Source organism: Anguilla rostrata, chromosome 16, assembly GCF_018555375.3.
Source record: "Anguilla rostrata isolate EN2019 chromosome 16, ASM1855537v3, whole genome shotgun sequence".
In the NCBI taxonomy this organism is placed as follows: Eukaryota; Metazoa; Chordata; class Actinopteri; order Anguilliformes; family Anguillidae; genus Anguilla; species Anguilla rostrata.
The window spans coordinates 20,830,658-20,853,350 of NC_057948.1; the positions used below are offsets into that span (position 1 = coordinate 20,830,658).

Consider the following 22,693-nt stretch of genomic DNA (forward strand, 5'->3'; position numbering starts at 1 on the left):
GCGTATCATGATCAACTGGAATATGCTATAATACTATACATAATAACTAAGCAACAAAAATATGAACAAAAAGGTTATTTATAGCAGTACTATAATATGATTCAGCATTGATTTTTAAGGCATTGATAATATTTTAACAAAAGTCTCTGCTGTATTTAATTACAACTTGGAGCATTTTAAGAGCTTAATTTCAGATGATTCACCTAAGTACACCAACTACAACTTAACTACTTAAAAATTTTAATTAAATATAACACTCTGATGTAAATAGTTGACTGCTTTGTTTGGCTAATTAATTATGTCTTGCAAATATTGTGATTCTAGATTCTGACGCACTGGATAGACAAAAGATAAACATGCGCAAATGACGAAATAAACATAAATTACCCCCATGGGGTTAAATAACAGTCATGTACAGCATCTATTCATATATGCGGCATATTTTGTATTAGCTAAACCATTCCTAGGCAACCACAGGAAACCCACAAAAATGTCTAAAAATATTGTATGAACCAATGTAATGCTCACGACCATTTCAGCTCAATCCATAGCAAAGCAAGCTACTTAGGCGCAGCGCACACTCAATCGACCTCACAGCCTCACAAACGACCAATAAACAAACATCCAGTGTTCTCCAATCTGTTTAACAATTTACCGTGCGTCTCCCGTGCGATTTTGTCTTGGTGATAATCCAGAATTCTGACAGACTTCCGGAAATCATATTTTAACGCAACTGGTACCGTCAAGCGATAGTTTATTTATGAGTGAGACAATGATATTTCTGGAACATTCAAAGACATGATTTCCCCGGCGCATCGTTGAGTCACCGCACCTCCACAACTGTTTTTTTTTTTTTTTTCGACAAACAGGGAATGGACCGTCTGTTTTAGAATGAACCAATCCACGTTTACTCCAGGGAATATTTCGGCGTTCGACATGGAAAACCAACGTGCTCAGTATGGTCATTTCTCCTTGTTAACTTCAGTTTTTTTGACCCTGCTTATGACACTCCTAGTTTTTGCCACCGTGCTCGGAAATGCACTTGTTATTTTGGCGTTCGTTGTGGAGAAAAGTTTGCGCACTCAAGGCAACATCTTCTTTTTAAATTTAGCCATAGCTGACTTTCTAGTGGGTAAGTACCGTCAAGTTTAAGCTACTATACATTTTAACTGACTTTACCTTTTATTTTGTAAATGTATCCAACTTGCGCACTAAACGAAGTAATGTCGTCGGAAAGTCGTGCTGTTTTACAATTACTGTTTTTCCCCCCTTATTTTTCTTCTTTAGGGGGCTTTTGCATCCCCATATATATCCCTTATGTGCTAACGGGAGAGTGGAGACTTGGAAGAGGTCTTTGCAAGCTGTGGCTCGTCATTGATTACCTTCTCTGCACGGCGTCTGTGTTCAACATTGTGCTCATCAGCTTCGACAGGTTCCAGTCTGTTACGAGAGCAGTAAGAGGGGAAAAAAAAAAATTAACCTATGATTGAATGAAGGCTGACATTTTCCAACAGAACGAATTTTATGTTAGCTTCCTATTACTGTTAATAATAATAATAATAATGATGATGATGATGATGATGATGATAATAATAATAACAATAGGTCACAATGAACAATGCTGTTACCTAATAAACATATTGTTAAAAAAGGCTAAGGAATATAACAGGTACTATTGGAAATTTCCAGTTTACAACAATGAAATTGCTATTCTTTCGGTTTGTATTAGATGAGTGACAGGTGCCAGCAAGCTGTTACTCGGGAGGCGTTGCTGAAAATGGCATGTGTGTGGCTGGCTGCGTTTCTACTGTATGGGCCTGCCATCATTAGCTGGGAGCATGTTGCTGGTGGGAGCGTGGTCCCAGACAGAGCGTGCTACGCCGAGTTCTACTACAACTGGTACTTCCTGATGACGGCCTCCACAGTGGAGTTTTTCACCCCCTTTATCAGCGTCACCTACTTCAACGTCAGCATCTATATCAACATTAGGAGGCGCAACCTGATGAGGGAAGGCAACCCTGACGGTGAAGGACACAGGGAGAGCGGGATAGAACTGCAAGGCATGGTTCGGGAAGAGAAGCAGAAAGTGTTCTTCGTCAGCCCAACAGCACCAGGGAGGAGAGTTGGGGAGGCCAGAAGCTCCAGTCTCCCATGCACAGATGTGACGGCAGGACCTAGTGGGAGGAATACCAGGGATGGCGGGATGCTAGATCTGCCACCCCTCCAGCTGGAGGACCTGGTTCAGAGGCAGGTCGACCGGCGCTACAGAACCACAGAGCAGGGTCACGGCAGGTCTAACATGGTGGATGCCAGCATGGCCACCTGCTTCCGCCTCTCCAGGGACAAGAAGGTGGCTAAGTGCCTGGCGGTGATCGTATGTGTGTTTGGGCTGTGCTGGGCACCCTACACCCTACTGATGATCATCAGGGCAGCATGCCATGGTCAGTGTGTCCAGCACTATATGTATGAGATCTCCTTCTGGCTGCTGTGGATCAATTCCTCCATTAACCCAGTACTCTACCCTCTCTGTCATACCAGCTTTAAGAGGGCCTTCATTAAACTGCTGTGCCCTTCTAAGATCAAGGTACAGCCCCAACACATGGAACACAAGTGCTGAAGCGCATTCTGAAGGGCATTTACTGCATATCCGCAGTCATTTATCGATTACGCATTGAACGAATGCTGATAGGAATGACATCTTTCTCACTTCTCTCACTTGCTAGAGGGAATGTGTTCTTGAAATTGTGTGGAAAGAAGAAACGAGACTCATAGCGCTTGAACTGGCAAATACCACCCTGAGCAGTGTCGTGAAGTGAGAACAATACAAACTGCTGCGCTTCCATTTGTGAGAACATTCTGTGGGAGAATGTGTTCAAGTGCAGGTGGGAAGATTTTTAATTATTTGGAGATTAATTGTTAAGAACTAGCCTAATTGTGTCCCCCTGTCACCTCCGTTAGATGTTCTGCTTGGTTTTGTGCCTCTACCCAGTGAGCAGTTTATAGATAACTATGTATTAAAATTTTGTATTATGTTTTCAATGGTCCTGTACCCAAGTCTCTTGACAGTGGTGTGTAGTTGGAATCTTGTCATGGTCAAGTAAGCCATTTATGTAATAAACCTTTTCAAGAACAAATAAAGCCAGACTTCCTCTCTGAACTCACCTGCTTCTAATGCAATGAGTTGCCTTTGATCCACACCTGAACAAAAAGACCCTAAATTAATTGGAACCAGTGCTTTGTGACTCTTTAAAATGAAGCTTTGACTTGATAAAATTTAATCTTGGAAAGTAGCATGCTGAAAATTGCATTCCAGAGCGGAGCCATATCCTGCAGTCTGGTATCAAATTCTAATAACACTAAAGCTATTTGCTGTGGTTGCCAGCTCTGAAACATGAAAAATAACTGGCAGCAGTGTCAAGGAGTAGAACGTGCTCATTTGAAATAGTTAAATTATGTTCAAAGTATGGCTCAGGTTAAAACTATGATTGGGCAACCCAAACTGAGAAGAAAAAAAACAATTGCTCACCCTGTTTTGTCCTTTTAGAAGCTGGTTTGGCTAACAGCCACTGCCAAATGACTAAATCGTAAATTGTACTAAATGGGTTTTTAAAAATATGAACAGTCCAAAAGCAGAATGGGTGTTAACCAATGCAGGAATTAAATTCAAATGAAGAATTATAAGGAATGGTACTTGAAAGCTGAAGTGCTCAAGCAGGAGCTCAATTACTGAAAAGTGGCTGCTACTCAAAATATGCTAATTTATTGTAAGCAGCACACAAAGCACGTAGGTGAAACATTAATGGGTACATTTGCTGCTCTTTCTAAAACAGTAACTTGCACAAGCTTGCATATTTGAGAAAGCTACTTTTCAGAGACTCTCTGGGAAAAGATTTTTTTTTTTTTTTTTTTTTTTTTTTTAATTCACCAGCAACCCACTCATGCAACCTCTGCCATCCATTCTGAAGACCACAGACAAGCACGTGCTCTATTCTGAAACATGCAATGCCAAATGCTGCTCATCACACTGCAGTCTATGGGTAGGGCTTTGACAGACATGAGTCAGAGGAAGTGACTTCAGTGACCGTCATGAATTCATGTGCCAGTGCAAACTGTTCTACGCTTATTTACATTATAATCGTGTCTAATATGAATAAAAAATATGTAAAAATGTTAATCGGAAACCCCTTTCAGATCATACATTCCTTACTATTCACATACGGATATCAGCATCAGGGCTTCCTACATTCTTGTTAAATTAAATATTTTTCTTTCTTTGCCAAAAAAAAGTTTTTTGTTTTTGGCAGGGTAAGAATGAAAACATTTCCTGCTCCCCCTCAACACTAAAGGCTGCAAATTCTTTGGTAGAAGCTAAGAAGATAAGTTTTTTCATGGCTACAGAAGTTTTATCTTATGCATGATACGGTTCAGGATAAGGAGCATATCCAAGCATTTAAAACGCTGGTCCATGTGACTCAAACTAAACCCAAAATTAAACTGACCCACTACTGCCTACTTATTTTTTTATTTGTCGTACTATCACATTTGGATGTAACACAAAATAAAAGCCGTTCTTTTAAATACTCATGTTTAATGTAATATTTGAGATCTGAATCACCCCACTTTCCCTAATGGCCCAATGCCACAAATTAAAGAAATGAAGCACAAATATTGTAATATATACCATTACCACTTGGAAGGGTCAAGAAATTGATACAATTCAGTCCATTTCATCCCTCCCTAGCTATGGTGGTGTCCTGGCTGTACATACGTCCTTGTGTAAATGTTGCACATTTTTAGCTATGTGTAAAATAAAGAGACTGGGTGGTTTTCTGAAATAAAATTGTGAAAAATGCCTATTTTTAACAAGGATTCATCCACACGCAATACATAGCTATAATCGTGACAGAAAAACCACATTTGGGGAGCTAAATAAACATTACGGAGAAAGTATATATTTTTAAAATTTCATACGTTTTTTTTTCTTCATAAAGCACATGGCCAATTAAAACAAGTTTTGTTGATTTACAAGAGGGAACTTATCAGTTAAAATATTAAAAAAGTTAATTTCCCACACTGTAAAGGAACACTTATAGTTCACCTTAACTGCATGGGCTGTACAGAACACACTGATGTCAGCGTGGTAGAATTACTAAATAAACCAAATAGAAAAGATTGAGTCAACCATCTATGATGACAAAAAATCTGCAATAACAAAGAATTCAACATACAATGATTACATTTATATTTTCATTCAATATTAACACTTCATTTTGACATTTAATCTACTTGGCAGCATAAAGGAATTAATCTATGATTAATAGCAATCAATTATTTATTTGTGCAAATGATGTGATACGGATGATCTTTAATTGTTTTTTTTTTTTGTTTTTGTTTTTTTTTACTGGTTTACAGTTAGGTTACGCATAAAATATGTAAAGGAACAACCCCACCCCCACCCCCCAAAAAAAGAAAATTAGTTCCTCTTCTGATCAAGGTGGATATTTGTGAGATGGTAGAACTGTTGTTTAGTCTAGTTGTTTACCAATACCAAGATAATTACAAGGGACTGCAAATGGCTACTGTAAACAGCTGATCCAGTTACATATCTATACATACAGGCACACACATACACAGATGCATGCATCAGTGCATTCTTAATCATCGTTAGACAAAAAAAACGGTGCTTCCTCAATTTTAAACTGAAACCAGAACAACCACAAACACAGATGAGTGATGTTACCGTCCCTGTATTAATGATCGGTAATATTCTGCAGTTGACAAATGACAGACGTGTTTCTGCTGGTGCCACCTTGGGCATCAACAACACCGCAGTGTGGACTACACAGAAGCCAGAATGCAGAACATAAAAAAGGTTACTGGAATAAAGGGATGCCCCCAATGTACAGTCAGATGGAGACCACAGGCCCACATGTATACCACGTAACAGTTCAGGAATGATCGTGCAGAAGAATTTCTATGCGAAGGACAGTGTACGCACTGTATTCTGGGCACCTTGAAAAGGCACGCTCTATGAGAAAGAGAACCTAATGCAAGCATGGCGAGACTGTTGTTAAAAATGAGAAAGAATAAAGATGGAGGAGATGTGGGGCGGGTGAGGAGAGCTGGCGGTTACCGCCGGATGGAATCGCTAGCCGCGCGTCGCCAGGCCCCTAAAGGACCAGGCCCTCGTAGTTGGGGCCGTCGGCCTCGGGCGACTCCCTGCGCACGCGCAAGTGCTCCAGTGTGTTGTGGAAGTGTTTGTTGATCTGCTCCGTCTCCTCGCTCGCCTCCAAGTTCGGCAGATCTTCTCGGATCTTCTGGATCAGCTGGTTTAGCACTTGGACCGTCACCTGTGGCACAAACAAGCAAACACATAAGCTGACAACTAGCAAGTACATTGGCTAGGTTGTTAAGGGGCTAGGTCTGGGCTGAGTTACTACTGGGACAGAAGTAAAGTTGTCAAATGATATATATACTGTAAATATACATGGTTAGGTAGCTCTTTAATTCCATTACTTAGCATCAATGGCCTCCATTACTTGAAGTTTACAGACTGAAAGCAGGTTTCTAGAGGAAGTGGAGCTGGTGGGCCAATAGGGGGAAGCCTTCATACAAAATCAAGTGGAAAAAACCAATCGCTAGGTGCCATAGGATAATGTGGTGGAGGAGGCGCTTTCTTTCTGAAGAAGCTTAAACTTAACCCGTGACTTGTGAATATTACATCCGATGACAGCAAATGCAAAGTGTTGGTAGACCCCAGGTGTCTGAGAAAAATCCTCTGCCTTAATAAGGCCATCTATCTCTACTTTTAGTTTTACAGATAAATCACTTTCCACTACCAATCGTATGTGCGATGAACAGTCTTGCACCAAATGGCTGTTAAGATACAGGTGGGTATTACTTGCCACATTTAGCACCCCCTCCCCCGTCCCTAAAAAGCTCAGAGAGATCAATGGATGGGGCTCTAAAAAGCAAGTCATTACTGTAATTGCTATGATTATTATAACACTGACAATATCCGTTTTGGCTGAACATTTTTGTTGGAACGAAAAACTATAATTTTGACATCATAACATGTTCTTAAGTAGTAGCTAGCAAACACTAAAAGTTCAACAGATAATAACGACTGTCACATTCATTTAAAATGCACCCCACTGACAGGAAATGAGGAATAAATCCATGGTTGAAAAGAGGGATTTTTTTTGCACCGGCCTGTGTGTAATTATTACGGAAGCGATTCCCCCGTGAACCACATGCTCGTGCTTCAGAAACCCGAACCCTCTTTCATAGCGAGAGGCTTTTCTGGCGAGGTGTTTTCCCCAGATGTGCACCACCAGCTGTGTGCCCCTCGGGACCCGCGAGAGAGCGGTCTCATACCGCTTCGTTCTCCTTCTCGTAGAAATAGATGTATCGGTTCAGGATCTCGATGAAGAGCTGGACCTGCAGTGATGGATCCATGCACTGGTTGGCGATTTTCAGAGCTTTCTTTAGGCACTCCATCACTCTCTTCCCGTCACGTATCTGAGTGGTTCATTTAGAAAAAGCACACAGACAGCACTTACTCTCACCAGCATGGGTCTGAAGATGTACAAAACTGCCCAGTACCGTTTAAACAGGCCTGTCAAAACCACTGTAAGAAACTCTGTGTGGGTCACAACAAAGTCCATCCCTGACACACAAACACAAATACACACACACACACAAAAAAAAAACAGGTTCCGCGCAACTCCCCTCTCAGTCACAGGAATTGAAATTATGCATGCCCATTTCCCTTACACAGTTCCCCCAAAACTATTAATTTCCACAGCTGGTGTAGAGACAATGTAATATTAACCGGTATGTAATGTATCCAGCAGTGCATTTCTGCAAAAACACAGAACGCTTTATAGACGGACACGCATTCAATGGCACCGTCAACAAAAAGGAAATCATCATCACTTTCCCTTCAGAATGCATTCTGATCACTCCAGTGAAATGAACCACAAACTATAATTACTACAGAATAAACAGCCAGACTGTGACGCACGGTTTAATTGCCCGTCTGAACGAGCCGCGGTTACATTTAGGGTCCTATCGCACAATGAGAAACCTGGACGGTGATGCGTGCTATGACTCAAGCGGAGACAGATGCCTGCCTGCCTGCCTCCCACCTCCTCTCCGTTCTTGTCGGTGTTGTGGCCGGACCAGAAGAGGTGGGCGCAGATGCTGACGGCCCGGCACTGGTCCGGCTTCTTCAGCAGCTTGGAGGCGGCCAGCGCGCACTGCGTCCGCAGCGGCTCGTGGTTCTCCTCGCTGAAGCAGCGGGTCCTCTCGAACGTGCCGATGATCAGCGTGATGGCCGCCAGCTGGGCCTTGGAGTCGCTGATCTCGTCCTCGTACAGGGAGAAAGCCTGCGGGGGGGTGGGATGAGTCAGTGTCACACTGACTCTATTACACTTACGTCATCGGTCAAGCGCTTCCCGTGTGAGCCTGACAGCGATGTGACGGTACCTGAGACATAAACTCGTAGGCCACCGTCTCGTGGTTCTCGAAGCCAATCTCGCCGGCCGCCAGGGCCCCCTGGAGGAAGAGTCGCAGCGGGAGCTCGGCCAGCTCAGCTTTGATCAGAGCGCTGATGGTCTGGTGAGCGAAGGAGAAGATCTTCTGGCACTTCTTCTCCCACTTGTCATCCTGAATAGAGCACAGACTTTTATATAAATATATATATGCACAACACACACATGCTCAAATTGACTTATTTCTGAATAACAGGTCTGCTAGATATAACCACACTTCCATTACTCAAACACTTCAACATTTCAAAGTACCACACTGCATACGCAACCATAAAAAGGAAAGTGTGGCATTGCACGACAACATCCTCACAAAATCTTATTGTTATGTGCAATAAGAAATACAGAGCCACTCTATTAGAAAGTTTCTCTTACATTTGGTGAGGGTACTACATTTCTTGCAGTATATATTTCCAGTTAGGAATAAGTGAGGTGTAGCAGTAAGTTAGCTTAATGAACCACAACTGCTGCTTTACTTCACTTGAGACTTACATTAAAATCCATTAGCTGTTCATTCTCCAAAAATGCAATTAAAATTCCCTTGCACGCTTAATTATTGCAGATGATAAAAGCTTAAAAAATATTTGGAAACCAAGGATAAAAAACAAAACAAAAAAAAAACATTCATATAATGGTCCCAACAGTAATATTCCACAGAGGAAGTATTAATAGAATTATGCATAAAAACAGGAAATAAAAGGGTGTGTGTGACATACGGTTTTACAGTTCTCTTTGTAGCGGAAAGCCAGCTGATATGCAGCGAAGACCAAAGGTGGCAGCGTGTAGCGAATCCTCTGGTTCCCTCCTGCTCCAAAGTGTTTCCTGGCAGTGTTTAAAATCTAAAAAGAAGCAATTCATTCATGAAGATCAAAAAGAGGTCAACATCAATTGCGCCAATGATGCAGTCAAAGACTAATCTAGTTTTCATCAACACACAAAAACACACATTTTCAAACAAAGAACTTTGCCCACAATAAATCTTTTCATTATGCAAAAAAAAAAAAAAAAACTGCAAATCCCAGGGTGCAAAGCATTTTTATAGGTGTGGTACATTTGAGCGGAGGTGCTTACTAAGTACTGCTGGTCTGGGTCCTCCGAGTGAAGCAGGTGGATGAACCGGCCCACCAGACTCTGCTCTTCTGCAAAGTCCTCAGGATCAGGGTCCTCGGCAGGCTGGTCTGGCTGATCCTGGATCAGCGTTGACACCAGGTTAAGGATGGCATCCACCTAGAGGGAAAAGGAGAGAACATCGTAGATCAATCTAGTGTTACTCAGCTCATTGAATAGTGTTACTCAGCCTCATATGAAATACTGTGACCTGTTCTGGGGCAAATAAGGCAGAAATCCATGTCTCCTGAAAAGTACCAGCTGTAAACAGAATGGATGGCCTTCAGTAAATCTTCTCATTATGCATGATTATTTCCTAACAGTTGTATTAGCCTAGGACTACCCATCAGTGAACCCGATTTACTTGATATTTATTTTTTACTTTAAGTTACAAAGCTTACTGACAGTAAGGTTATATGGATCTCGGAATTCTTCCGTATTTACTGCCTGCTATGCAGTTTTATGAAATCTCATTTTTAAATAGTCAAATGAGTTCATTCATTCATTCATTCATTTGAATTCCTGGTTCCCTGATGAATGCTCTGTTCTGCTCAACAGTGACTCAGGTTTCACCTTTCAAAAATAGTAACCAGCAAGAACACTGAAATGTACTGAAACCTGGGATTGCTCAGACACACACACGCACACAAATGTTATCTTCCAGCATAACATCCTAGCACACACCGTTTATCTATCGTTAGTCTATCTTGTTTCGTAGCTTGGCTAGCAAAAAGACTGAACTAAACAGCTAGCATCAATAGAAATGCCCCTTCAATCAATTCACACTGGGACCCACTCCATTTTTTGTTGTCCAGCCAAGCATTCTTCACACTGCAATGCACCTTACAAGTCATCATCTATAAAATCTTATTTTCGTACAACACAATTTCCCAGAACGATCCGTTACTGTTTTTGAGCATGCCGTCGACATACCCAGACAAAAGTAAGTTTTCTCCACAACTTCAATTCTTTTAGAAGCATTAATGAATTATGGTGCACCTGTGCCAATTCTACATGAGTCAGAAATCGTATTTACAGAAAATGATGGATGTATATTCATCTTATGATGCAGAGAATGCAAAGTGAATTTTATCCAAATTGTGAGAAAGCGCACCTGTTCTTGTGCTATTATCTCTGTGCTGTAGTCCAGGGTGTTGCTCAGCACGTAACAGCTCATGCTCTTGCGAGATTCATAGTCAAAGTACTCAAAGAGAGGATGGAAATGTTTGAGCTGAAGCACGGTCAGGATGTTATTGTAGGTATCCACGGGGATCTTCAGTAGTCTCGTTAGCTCTTTAGACACCGCGCTGCTGGTTGCAATACTTTGAAAAGAGAACACACATAAATTAAGTATGAAAATTAAACTGAAAATTTTATTCTAGGAAACATTCAGTAGAAACCATTCTCTGAATTTTTTTAATTCATATTTTGGTAAAAATATTCACAAATATATAGTAACATTTTGTGGAATATGTAAACAGACCAACAGCTCTCTACCTGACATCAGTATGTCTTTCGCATGTACAAACTCCTTGATTGAAACAGTGTTGAGCAGAAACAATGATAAGAACCAAGACAGACAGAATGTGGAGCAGAAGACCCTGGAGGAAGTACTGGATGGGAAGATGAGCTTCGGAGCACAGGAAACTCACTGTTCCAGGTTTAGCTTGTTGAAGATCTCTACAGTGCTCTCCAGGACTTTGTCCACATAGTCTACCCGGTCAGGGTAACACTTCATGGCCAAGTTGATGAGGGACACTTGCAGAGAGACCACATCCTCTGAAGGCATATCCTGTCGTGACTGGAGACAACCAAGGATGACTGTATTAGCAGAAACTCCACGCCAGCACATTTCTGGTTCTGAACATCTAATAAACCAGTGAACAAATTTATACAAATGTACACACACATCTACAACATCCTTTTTCACATTCTCAATATTACTATTAATATAGATATTCAGGGGCCACTATCAATTTTTAATGATAAATGATGCATTAAACAAAATTCACAAGCCACTATAAAATGACTCCTTCACATCTGCCATAATCAGAAAATAACAAAAATTCCAAACTTGAATGTGCATGATTTTATGCAATTCCCTCTTGTGTCTTCTCAGAAAGTGAGAATACTTGGTGTTTTCCACCCACATACTGATATTAGTTGGTGTTTGCTTTACCAAGTTTATTTCTGTGAATTCCTACAGAATTCAACTTATTCCAACTCCAAGCATTTCCCATTAGTGGAAGATAATGCACATCATATTGTTTTTCAAATATTTTCTAAATTTAAAAAAAGAAACATCCTCCTACCTGTATAACTGTAGCTACTTGTTGTGAGAAAATGTCAAATAATTTAATATCTGCAGGGATGCCAGGACCATCTTCTCTGTGAGCAAATAAAGCTAATCTGTAGGGGAAAATCCATACACAGTTACTACATTAGTATACTGAATGAAACTACAAAATGTTAAGACTTTGACAGAAGACGAGGAATGTGGGTACAGTGCCTGTCAATGAGAGCGATGATGATATTTTTGACATTCACATGCTGATGTAGCTCAGCACAGGAGCGCAGGAAAGGGTTGAGCGTCTGGAGGTGGAACTCGTCAGGGAAAACCTGCGGCAGAAAAGGCAGCACTCACAGACCTGGCGCTAGCTCACTGCTCGCAATATCAACCTCCATTACTGTTGCTTTCAGTCCTGGCCACTTTCAAAGCATCCTGCAGTTGAGACTACTACCCTCATTGTTATTATTCAAGTCTGTGCGCGCACGCGCGCAAGCACACACACGCACAGGTGCACAAAAGTACATGCACGGACCCACACACTTCAGCCGCAGTCATAATGAATGGCAGCTGTAGTTATTAAAGCTGAAAGGACAGTCAGTGTAAGGCTGAAGGACAGAACATGCCCACACGGCAGGATGAAGCCAGCCGAAGGATGAAAGCTGCTTATTAAACTTAGCAGCTTTTAGCACGATCCTTTTAATAGCAAGGAGAAGTGAGAGTAATATCAGGCATACAGCTAAATTATCAAGGTAATTAACAGAGCGAGTGAGCCCCATGCTGTTCAAGGGCTAACTGATGACTGGTGGAACTGCTACTAGGAAAACAAGCCATTTAGATCACAGCATTGACACCCATTTTAATGAAAGTTGATGGTAAATACTGCCAAGACATTGGCAAGAAGTTTTCAAAATCTTTTAAAAAACCACAGTACACACTGTGCATGGTACCGTGGCAGTAGCATGACTAACATATCTGGCTGCTTGGCGTCCCAGTGGACTGCACCATGGATTTAAGAGTAGCGCACACCCCTGCCTACCTGTATAATACATTCCATAAGGTACTCCTGTGCCAGTGAATCTCGGCAGTTCACCACCTGCTCCAGGACTCCAGACAGCACAATCTAAAAGGTGAAACAAAGCACTTACAGGCACAGTGGATCACCTTCACCTACGTTACACATTTCAGATTCAGCTTTCCATTTCCTACCATAATGAACATCACAAGGGATAATATTACTACATTTAGAGGACATTTAAAATGAGGCTAAAATAATTAGGTATTTCTTTTATTTAGCATGTTTTACCCTTTCCTTTGAACAATTCTGTCCAAATTCTACATATTTACTGACACTTCCAATAAATGAGCAACAACAAAGCCAAAACAAGTAAATGCTCAACAGAAGACAGTAGGTACAATATCTGATACAAGAATCAGATACAGATGAGTACAGATGAATCATAAAATATGGATTTTATACACGGTCTCATTTTAAGAGTGGGAGAGAGAGGCATAGTTTGCACATCAAAGGGCAAGCCCACATCTTTCACTTGCTCCTGAAAGAAGTACAGCACTCAAAACGTGGAGAGGGCAGTCCTCCAAACATTCACTCTTAGCCCCCTCAGGGCAGACAAACTGACGGCTCTCCAATAAGGATCATCCTGCGGTCTCAGCCACTCAGCCGTTAGGAGCAGGGCGGTGTTATTATTGAGCACACTCGAGAGCTTAAAGAGGCTGTGAGTAACGCGCAGTCCGCGCCCAGCCCTGCCCGCTCCTCGTTAGCCGCCCACCTGTTTGTACTTGTCCACGTTGACCCCCTCCAGCTGGCTGAGCCGCACCAGGTTGGTGCCCACCAGGATGCGGAGCTCCTGCCGCTCCTTCTCCCTCTTCTCCCGGTCTCTGCTGTGGCCCTGGTGCTGCATCCGCACCCACAGCTTGTTCATCTCCGCAAAGTTCAGCAGCACGAAGTCGATGGAGTCGTTGATGTCTCCCGTCGTCTCCTCTCTGAGAGGGCGACAGGGCGAAGGCCGTTCAGCCCAATTTTCAACAGAACTGAAATTCACTGTAGGCCTACGCAGTGGACTACAAAAATCAAATAGGTAGCAAAAAAAACACTGCCAATGCTAGATGTGATACAATTTAGTAATTTCACAAACAATTTAAAATGTAGTTGTTGGACACACAATATTAGCCAAAATGACTCACAAAAGTGGACTTCAAATGGCAAGAAAACACCACTATATATAGAGACAAGTAAAGTTACAATCAGAAGTGCCACTATTGAGGTACATGCCTAAAGGCCTGCAAGATAGAGAGATGTTTTTTTTGGTTTGTTTTAAAAAGAAAGATAGAGGTGTTGTCAGAAAGGGTTGGTTTTTAGATGTTTGTGGAACAGAGCCAGTGAATGTGCCTTCCTGACTGACAGGGAAGGTGGTTCCACCAGTGGGACGGCTGCTATGGCCTCGTTCCCCCGAGCCCTAAGAGCGTGGCGTACTCAGGCTGCTCCCCGTCGTCAGGCAGGATGTTTCGGGTACACTGCAGCAGGTAGTTCCTCAGGAACAGCCCTCGCAGTGGATGCTGGACCCCTCGGCACATCTCCACCAGGTCCTTCAGGATGTCCTTCCTGGACTGGGGAAAGGACCTCACGTACACTACGCCCACAGTAATCAGCAAGTACCTGAGGAAGGCGGGAAAGGAGAAAGGAGAGGAACAAAACAAAAACGCACAAACATGACACTAAGCATCTGAACATATTTCAATCTGTCTGGTACATTCATTGACAAAATTTTGGCTTTCTTTGCCGTATTAAAAGGACAATGCCATTGACATTTCAGTAAATTAGTGTAAATATTTAAATACACCATTTAGCTCTGCTAAATGACATACACAATTTCACTAAAAATGCTATATATATATATATATATATATATATATATATATATATACACACACACACACACGCACACACGCACACGACGGTCATTTTGGGTAGCCGTGGGTCTCGTTTTGAAACATCTCATTAACATTTGACTGATGAGGCCAGCCTGCACAGACGAGATACTGAATACTCACAATCTGGGGATGATGTTTCCAGCATACTGAACCAGCTCGTAGAGATCTGCCACCTTCCTGCCTTTCGCAAACTCGTCAGTCAGGTAAACCTCCAGGTAGTGCAGCTCATCGGAGATAGCCATGTCTACACTCAGAGTCAAGCGTTCATATTTAATATCAGCCATTGAAGCAACTGCTGACAGTTATTCCTAAAGTGCATGTGTTTGGAAAACTTTCACACAAGTGTAATTAATATGAACCTGACAAAATACAGTGTGGGGACTGCTCAATCAGTTGCATTGACAGAAGTTTTGAAACAGAAGATTCAGATTTTTTTGTCATCACTTCAAAGTTTGGAAGCGCTTAAAATAACTCCAGGGCACAAAATCATAGACTATTCTCATCGAGCCATCCGCCTATTTCTTCTGTACAAATCTGCAGGCAGACCTAATCAACCTGCCCTCTTGCACCCACAGCTCAATAAAGCCCTCACTCTCTGCTTATGTCCTGCATGAATTTCACTTGCAGGTCTTGAGGCATGCATCTTAACGACTGGCACTTATGTTATCGCAAGTTTGTAAGTAAAATGGTTACTAATAATTAATTACCCTGAAGGCACATTTTGATGGATATTCTGGCTCTGCTTCATAGCATAATATAAGCAACACTGAATCTAATTTTGAATACAAGGCGCCTACTTGTTTTCAGCAAACATGGTGAGTGATGTAGTCCTGAACAGGGATGTTTTGCATTTGAAGATGCTGGCCCAGTACAGAGTCCAACTGCACCAAAGTACACCAAAAGGATACAGAGCTCGTAGTAACTCTTTGGAGACAGCATGGACGTCCTTAGCTCCCCAAGCATGTTAGAGGCATGTTTCAGAGCATCCATCAGCTTACTCTTGTCCTGCAGGAAAAGGTCAGGGACAGCAAAATGATTCACTGAATAAAACAAACAGACGGACGGGAGACTGAGGGACTACATCTCCTTGAAGGACAGTCACATTTTACAAGAGAAAAGTTGCAGAGGTGCTCGTACCAGGCAGCGCTTCATTTGAAAAGACTGGACCTTGACAGCCTGCACCGCCTCATCCAGGAGCTTCTCCTGCTCGTCCTGGGGAGACTGCTGTGTGGTGGGCTGCAACACAGAGAAAAAGCAGTGGTGTGCTTCTGTAAACAGGGACGGCTTGCGTATACTTTCTTTCAGTGCGAGACAACCCCAGAACCCCAGGTGAGTTTTATTAACTAATCGTTCCTACGTCATGTGAGATAATTATAGGCTCCTTCTCTCGTCAATTACATGAAAGCCCCTAAAACATGCAGACAAACATTTTTAAATGATCAGACATGATTAGAAACCATTATGTGGCAGTCTAGTATAATGGTTTGGGAACTGGGCTTGTAACTCAAAGGTATGGGTTCAATTCCCAGCTGGGGCACTGCTCTTGTTCCATTGAGCAAGGTGCTCAACCTTAAGTGCTTCAGTACATATCAAACTGATATGACAGACAGGACTGCATGTAAAAATGCATGTAAGACACTCCAGCAAAGAGCATCTGTTAAATGCCAACACACAATGAAATAACAGTCTCTCTCAATCTCAGTTTTCCAACCTGTAACGGTATAAAAGTTTCTGACAGACTGCTCCATGAATGGCAACAACACGAACATCATCTATCTACGACCTCAATACAAGCTCCCCTTTCCATTGGCTCAACCAGCTTCAACTGCTGTCTATATTTCAGACAATGTTACAAATATTCTGCATGTTCCCAATCAAATACAGCACACCTCAGCACACACATGACTGTGCCAATATAACAACATTTATAATCTGTGCACTATGAGCGTAACGGTAGGCAATTTGTCAAAAACCAAATTCACTGCAACAATGCACAGGTTAAACTGTACAATACAGCGTTTGGTCAAGAAGACAACAAAACAAGAGAAGTTCTTGAGACTGAGTCCACAGTTTCCAATAAGAAAATTTGTGCACACAAGATCAAAACCATGCAGACATGGAACACAGAAGAAACATAACAATCAAGTCAGTTACTACTGTTAAAGAGTGGCATGAATATATACAGCTGTCTCCGCACTAAAAACCAGCTGAATGATGCCACATAGTAGGGCCCTTGCCAGCACACTAGTACTGCTAGTAATGTGAAAAACGGAAACCAGTAAAGAGCTAGTCGGCCCTTTTAGGTCATAGCCACATGTCTCTCCCTGGGGCCCCAATACTGAAACACAAACACAGGAAATGCATTCCCTTGATAGGTTATGACAGGATGGCCTTTCAAAACTGAGTGATCAACCAGCAGAACCCTCCCCCAGAGGCCTGATGTGAATTTGGACTCACACACTATTAACCCTCTGTCACAAGCTGCAGCAAAAAAGCTGAGCAGCAAGCATGTTCAAAAATATTTGGATTAGGGATTTTTATATGACCTGAAAACTATTAGCATAAGTGGTTTACCTACAGGTGTAATAGCCAACGTTTTAAGGCCATTCCAAAACATATATTTGGATTTTGATCAGTGCAATGTGATTTGGAAACAAAACCTACTTCATTATCTACGCATCTTCTAAAGTGAATTAAATTAAATCATTGACATTGCTGGACATTCACAACATCTGGCAAACAACTTTCAAATTTTGCAGAAATACTTTCTTAGGTAATTAATTATTTTATGCTAAATTTCAGGAAATAACTTTTGAACATTTTTATTTATAATACAATAGGTTACAATTCAAGCTACATTTCAAACCTTAAAGTAGAGTTCATGTTCTGCTGCCTGCCAACCTCCTGTCTGTCCAATACTGTAGGATCTTATCCGCACTTCTCACTAACCAGATATTCCATATCTAATTAACTACACTAACAAGGTAACCCTATGACTATGGATATTGACAGCCCTCTGTCAAAACAGACACCGATTTTAAAAGGACGTCGCTAACTCAGCTAGCAATAATCAACGAATAGACAGCTATTTTGACTATCTGAACCTGTGACATCGAATACCCATTAGTTATCTAGATAAGGACGAGAAAGTAGGTAGCTTTCACGTGGCTAACTAGCTAGTTAGCCATCAAGTAGCATCGAAGACAGCATCACAATTTGCAAGCGTTACCCAGATAGAATTGTGACGTTAGCAACTCGCTAATAGTTAGCTTAGCAGCCTTAGCAGTTACCCAACATTATCGTCTTTCGTGTTATCGGCAACGATTGGCAGGTAGAGCATAAATGATCGCTAATAACGTTGACTCAGACGATACACTGGTTTAATTTGCAAACTAGGACTTGCCCCGTAACCTTAACCAAACCAAAACATGGACATGACCATAGCCATTTTTTTTAGCTAGAGCTAGCTACACCTACCAGGTGTGTAGCTAACTGCGCAACTAGCAACAACGCTAATTAAACAGAATGCGTCGTTTTATGTTGCTTTTGGATTGCCAGTTATTTTCTACAGAGAAATATCGTTCGTTTGTGAATTTACCAAACGCAAATCATTAATATCGCTGACGTTATTTTATTCGCAGAGGGAAATGACAGAAGCCATGAAAAGCAGGCCAGTCAAGTGAGTATGGGTTAGCCAGCTCGCTGGGCCTTTTCGCACCACCACCCTTTAAAAGATGCTGCAGACCTTGCTAACTCACTTTACTTTCATCATCATGCGCAGCACACGTATAAGGCAAAAAAACAGAATTTTGGCGTGGGTTAAATTGTACATTTTCTGATATACTGAGATACACTTACCATGATTATCAGTTTCAGGAAACACCAACTACCCCTTTCAAGCGGTCCTAGTCATGTGATTATTGCTTATCTTGCAACCCCTTTCCCACAGAGCCGCCTCATTGGCCAAACAAAAATGTATGGGCAAGAGAAAAAAATTATTGACGGCCAAGACAGCCAATGCAACGACAGAACTGAATAAATAACACGATCTTGTGCTTTCGTCCCGAACAAATACGGTAAATATCTGACCAAATAAAAATATATTTCGTTCAAATTGTGTGTTTTCGCAGCGGTTGGCTAGCAGTAGTGGTTTATTATTTTGCTATCAGACTGTGGAAGTCACATTTATGTACTGATTCATTAATGTAAAATAACATGCAACGTTGATTAGAATAAATGCCTAAAGCTTTTTTTTTTGCCTAAAATGCTGTCTCTTGGTACTATTTACGTATGTTGCTATTGTAATGTTTTCAAAAAGCCAAAATAATGAAATTCAGTAACACCGGTGTCCACCATAAAACCATGTTTAGTATTTTCCATACATGAAAAACATACCTGTATACCTGCAAATTCATTTACATTTAAGCCACTTAGTAGACACTCTTACTCTTATCCATATTGACTTACAGTCAATCTCGGAGAATACGCTCCTGCTATTTATGGAATTAACTCTGATCCCTTAATGTGTTTTGTTACACTTTCACGACATTGAGAGAGTATTGTGAAGGGAGGAGAGTTTTCTTTAGCATGAACTAGAAGTGTGTACAACACTAAATTTCTTGGCCTTGCAGCAGGCGCCCTGTGTCTCCAGGCACCGCACCTCCCAAGGACAACAATAAGTTAGAAATATTGCATGTACGTGTGTGTATTTAATTTCTCTCCATTTCTTATACATTCCTAGAAGTCTGAACTGGTGAGATTGGCCTGTCAGTGTGCTGTCCACCTTATAATTCTGGATGATGTAATCGCTGGTACAGATAATGTATCTGAAGTCTTTCAGGTTCTTGAATCAAAACCAGTTTGATTTGCTGAGTCATCCAGCATTTGGAAAAACATTGCACTTTTTCTGTAGTGAGGCATCATATTTCAATATCTGTCTTTGTGTGTTGATGTGCCACATCCAAAGATTCCACTGCTTTGACTGTCAAAAATATATTGCTTGGTTGGATAGTCAAGTGATCTGAGTTAATTCCTTAAAACCTAAGAAGCTGCAGTGTAGTCTCCAGGATAAATGTATGTTGTGAGGAATGCATGCAAACATGTATCACTCTGCCTCACTCTGATCCCAGCATCATGGGAATGGCAGGCCTCTTACCTGCAAATAGTGCCAGTTATATCTCCAGCCAAACATCTCTCAATTCCATCCAGCAGAAAGAGTTGTAAGAACAGTCAAATTGTAATTGAGAAAATGCTATGGGTCCTTTCTGGGTGGTGTTAATCAATTACATGATAAGAATAAGATTCTTTGAAATAAGCCTTACTGCATGTTACAAAATGGATTCTGTAATAAGTGTGGAAATAGTTTATTACATATACTCCAGGTAATTAAAATATATTTAGAAGGTTTAATCTAAAATTATCAAGAGCATTTGAAACTTTAATTAAAAGGAGTAACATCAAAACATGAAACATAGGAACATAGAACATTAAAGCAGCTATACCATTGCAAGATGTAAAGTTGTAGTAAAAAGCTGCAGTAGTTATGGCTTCCTGATAATGATATTAGAATCTGTGGTCATTGTGGTTTCATTACGGTAGGAATCCTTGAAAAGTCCCAAGCTGTGTACTGCACAGATATGGTGTACGCCCATCAACATAGGTTGGTAGATGGCATATCTGCACATCATTGTGCAATAATAAGGTAAATGCAATACCATAGTACTACAGGGGGTGGCAGTAAGCATATAAGTGGTGGAGGGTTTTAGCCTTCTATCACTTTAGCTTTAGTTTTAGCTCATAAGAATGTGTGCATGTCCTAGGGAAACTAGAATGTACGCGAACGTAATTTATTAGCTCCATCATACAGGCCATGCTCAGATCTGCAAGAACACAAAGCTATCAGCACACACGAATACTTTCCTCTCTGAGAGTTTTAATTACATGTTTAAGACCCTGTACGCTTGCAGTTGGCTAACCCCAGCAGTCAACTGTTCTGGTTCAGCTCACATACAGAAGAAGCACCCAGTGTCAATTGCATTGTGCTTAGCTGGAGCATAAATCCCAGGTTTAAAGCTCTAGACTACAAAACTGCCTAAAAGCTGGAACAGCTATCCAAATCCAAATGTTATATATTTTAAGATAAATGCTGTAAAACGCAAGGGTGGGATGGGATATGATACTGTAAAGCACAAACAATTGAGCAAGAGTCATTTAGCAATCAACCTGTATCATTCTGGAGACCACTCAACCACTCAGACTGAGAAAAATATTTTTATAAATAATTGTTTTTAGCTGTATCTCCTCTAAAGGGAGTCCTCTTATCCTCTACTGAGGCGTCGATAGCCAAAGGAATTCAAGTATGCTCTTGCGAAAAATTGCTTTGAAGTTTCATCCCAGGGTTTCACATTTATGTTAAATGCTAGATTTAAAGAAGAGTGGAATTCTTATGTGGAAAGTTGTTTTGCTCATTCACATGAACATTATGATCAGTGTAATACATTTGAACTAAAATAACTTAGCATCCTCTTCAGTAGTGGGCATCATAATTCTGGAAAAAGATATCAAACATCATGTAGTTTGATGACATCTGCCTGAGTGTTTTTTTTTTTTTTTTTTTGGCCCAGCTCATGAATCAATGTATTGCAGACAGCGATCTGAACAGCTCCGGGCTTCTAGATTGGATAATAATTGCATTCATTGTCTCACCTGAGTAAGCACTGACTGCAATTTTTGAAACAGCAGGCTGACATTTATGTAAATTATGTAGCATACAATGGTCTACTCTTCTGAGTGGAAGGGTTGTTGTCTGTCACAAATGGAAGTAATTCAGATCCTCATTGGCTCTTTTCCAGCGGAGGAACCTTCTCCAGAACTTCCTATCCCCCTTTTTAATTCCTGCCGGCAGGATTGTACTTTTCTTGCAATATTCATGAGAACTGTAAAGCAGACCATTTTAAAATACCACTGACCTCCACCCTGGGCCCACCCCTGAAAACACTTTGCTGTGAAGGCATTTGCATTACCAGCAGAGACTTGAAAAAAATCATTTTTGAAGGCACTGTCCAACACCATCAGTTGTGAATAATTTTTCACTCACTCCTTTTTAAATATCTCCCCTTAGTGCTGAATTAATGGATGCATTCTTTTTTATTATTGAAAGGTTTCCCAGGAAACATTTCTGTGGTGAAAAATCAGTGAAGCACTGTAAAACCTGAGCTACACTGGGCTTTACTATATGGCAAAGTGTCTCTCAACCTAGATTTTTCCCATAGACATCAAGATTCCGGCCTTTTCTCACGGGATTAAGCCAGTCAATTTATAGTTTGTGCAAGTAATAATGGTTACAGGCCAAAGTTGGGTCAAAGGGTCAAAGTTGGAAAATGTGGTTGTGCATTTGAAGGCTATTGATTTGGATACATTGCCTTACCTTTTTTAACCTATTATTTTCTTTATTCATACAACTCATGTAGCAATAACAGACTGGGATGTCATGTCATGACCTTCACACAGAGGGAACAGTTTAAAAGACTATGCCCCTGTGACTGATCTTAAGATTGTCTTTTATTTTGTTATAAGGTAAGTCTGCTATATTACTGCACTGTACATCATCTCAAATACTTCCTCCTTATTCACTCCAATAGCTAAAGGTTCTCTGTGAAGCAATGAAAAACAGCATAAAGAAAACAAAAGAAACTAACACAAGACCATTACATAGATGGACAGGGATGGAATTGTGAGGAAACCCCTTAAATTGCAGAAGCTATACATTCAAGATTTCAGAATGATGGTCAGTAGC

General features: G+C 41.1%; 2 protein-coding genes across 3 annotated transcripts; one reads left to right on the forward strand and one right to left on the reverse strand.

Annotated features, from left to right (window-relative positions):
• Nucleotides 1-605: 605 nt before the first annotated feature.
• LOC135241552 (histamine H3 receptor-like) lies at nucleotides 606-3,157 on the forward strand. 2 transcript variants are annotated; one of them, XM_064312044.1, is made up of 4 exons: nucleotides 606-1,132; nucleotides 1,288-1,454; nucleotides 1,730-1,899; nucleotides 1,990-3,157. In XM_064312044.1, exons 1-4 carry the CDS (start codon nucleotides 892-894, stop codon nucleotides 2,615-2,617), a joined length of 1,206 nt encoding a protein of 401 aa, XP_064168114.1. In that variant the 5' UTR covers nucleotides 606-891; the 3' UTR covers nucleotides 2,618-3,157. The 2 variants fall into 2 exon arrangements, with proteins under 2 accessions (XP_064168114.1, XP_064168113.1); XM_064312043.1 differs by having other exon boundaries at nucleotides 608-1,132; nucleotides 1,730-3,157.
• A 1,411-nt stretch (nucleotides 3,158-4,568) lies between these two features.
• Nucleotides 4,569-18,889, reverse strand: LOC135241551 (vacuolar protein sorting-associated protein 35). Its single transcript, XM_064312042.1, has 17 exons — nucleotides 18,757-18,889; nucleotides 16,036-16,134; nucleotides 15,807-15,903; nucleotides 15,019-15,142; nucleotides 14,441-14,623; nucleotides 13,737-13,950; nucleotides 12,986-13,069; nucleotides 12,169-12,278; nucleotides 11,972-12,068; nucleotides 11,312-11,460; nucleotides 10,774-10,981; nucleotides 9,624-9,779; nucleotides 9,269-9,391; nucleotides 8,491-8,670; nucleotides 8,151-8,390; nucleotides 7,378-7,521; nucleotides 4,569-6,350 (listed from the first exon to the last, which is right to left on the reverse strand). Exons 1-17 carry the CDS (start codon nucleotides 18,757-18,759, stop codon nucleotides 6,171-6,173), a joined length of 2,391 nt encoding a protein of 796 aa, XP_064168112.1. The 5' UTR covers nucleotides 18,760-18,889; the 3' UTR covers nucleotides 4,569-6,170.
• Nucleotides 18,890-22,693: the final 3,804 nt, after the last annotated feature.

What these genes read in the sequence shown, in the direction of transcription:
- LOC135241551 (XM_064312042.1), bottom strand. An exon ending in ATCATCGCTCTCATTGACAG is followed by an intron (nt 12,069 to 12,168) that starts GCACTGTACCCA and finishes TTTCCCCTACAG; the next exon opens with ATTAGCTTTATTTGCTCACA. An exon ending in AGATAATAGCACAAGAACAG is followed by an intron (nt 9,780 to 10,773) that starts GTGCGCTTTCTC and finishes TTTTCCCTCTAG; the next exon opens with GTGGATGCCATCCTTAACCT.
- LOC135241552 (XM_064312043.1), top strand. Translation starts at nt 892, where the DNA reads ATGAACCAATCCACGTTTACTCCAGGGAATATTTCGGCGTTCGACATG. An exon ending in CATAGCTGACTTTCTAGTGG is followed by an intron (nt 1,133 to 1,287) that starts GTAAGTACCGTC and finishes TTTCTTCTTTAG; the next exon opens with GGGGCTTTTGCATCCCCATA. An exon ending in TCCAGTCTGTTACGAGAGCA is followed by an intron (nt 1,455 to 1,729) that starts GTAAGAGGGGAA and finishes GGTTTGTATTAG; the next exon opens with ATGAGTGACAGGTGCCAGCA.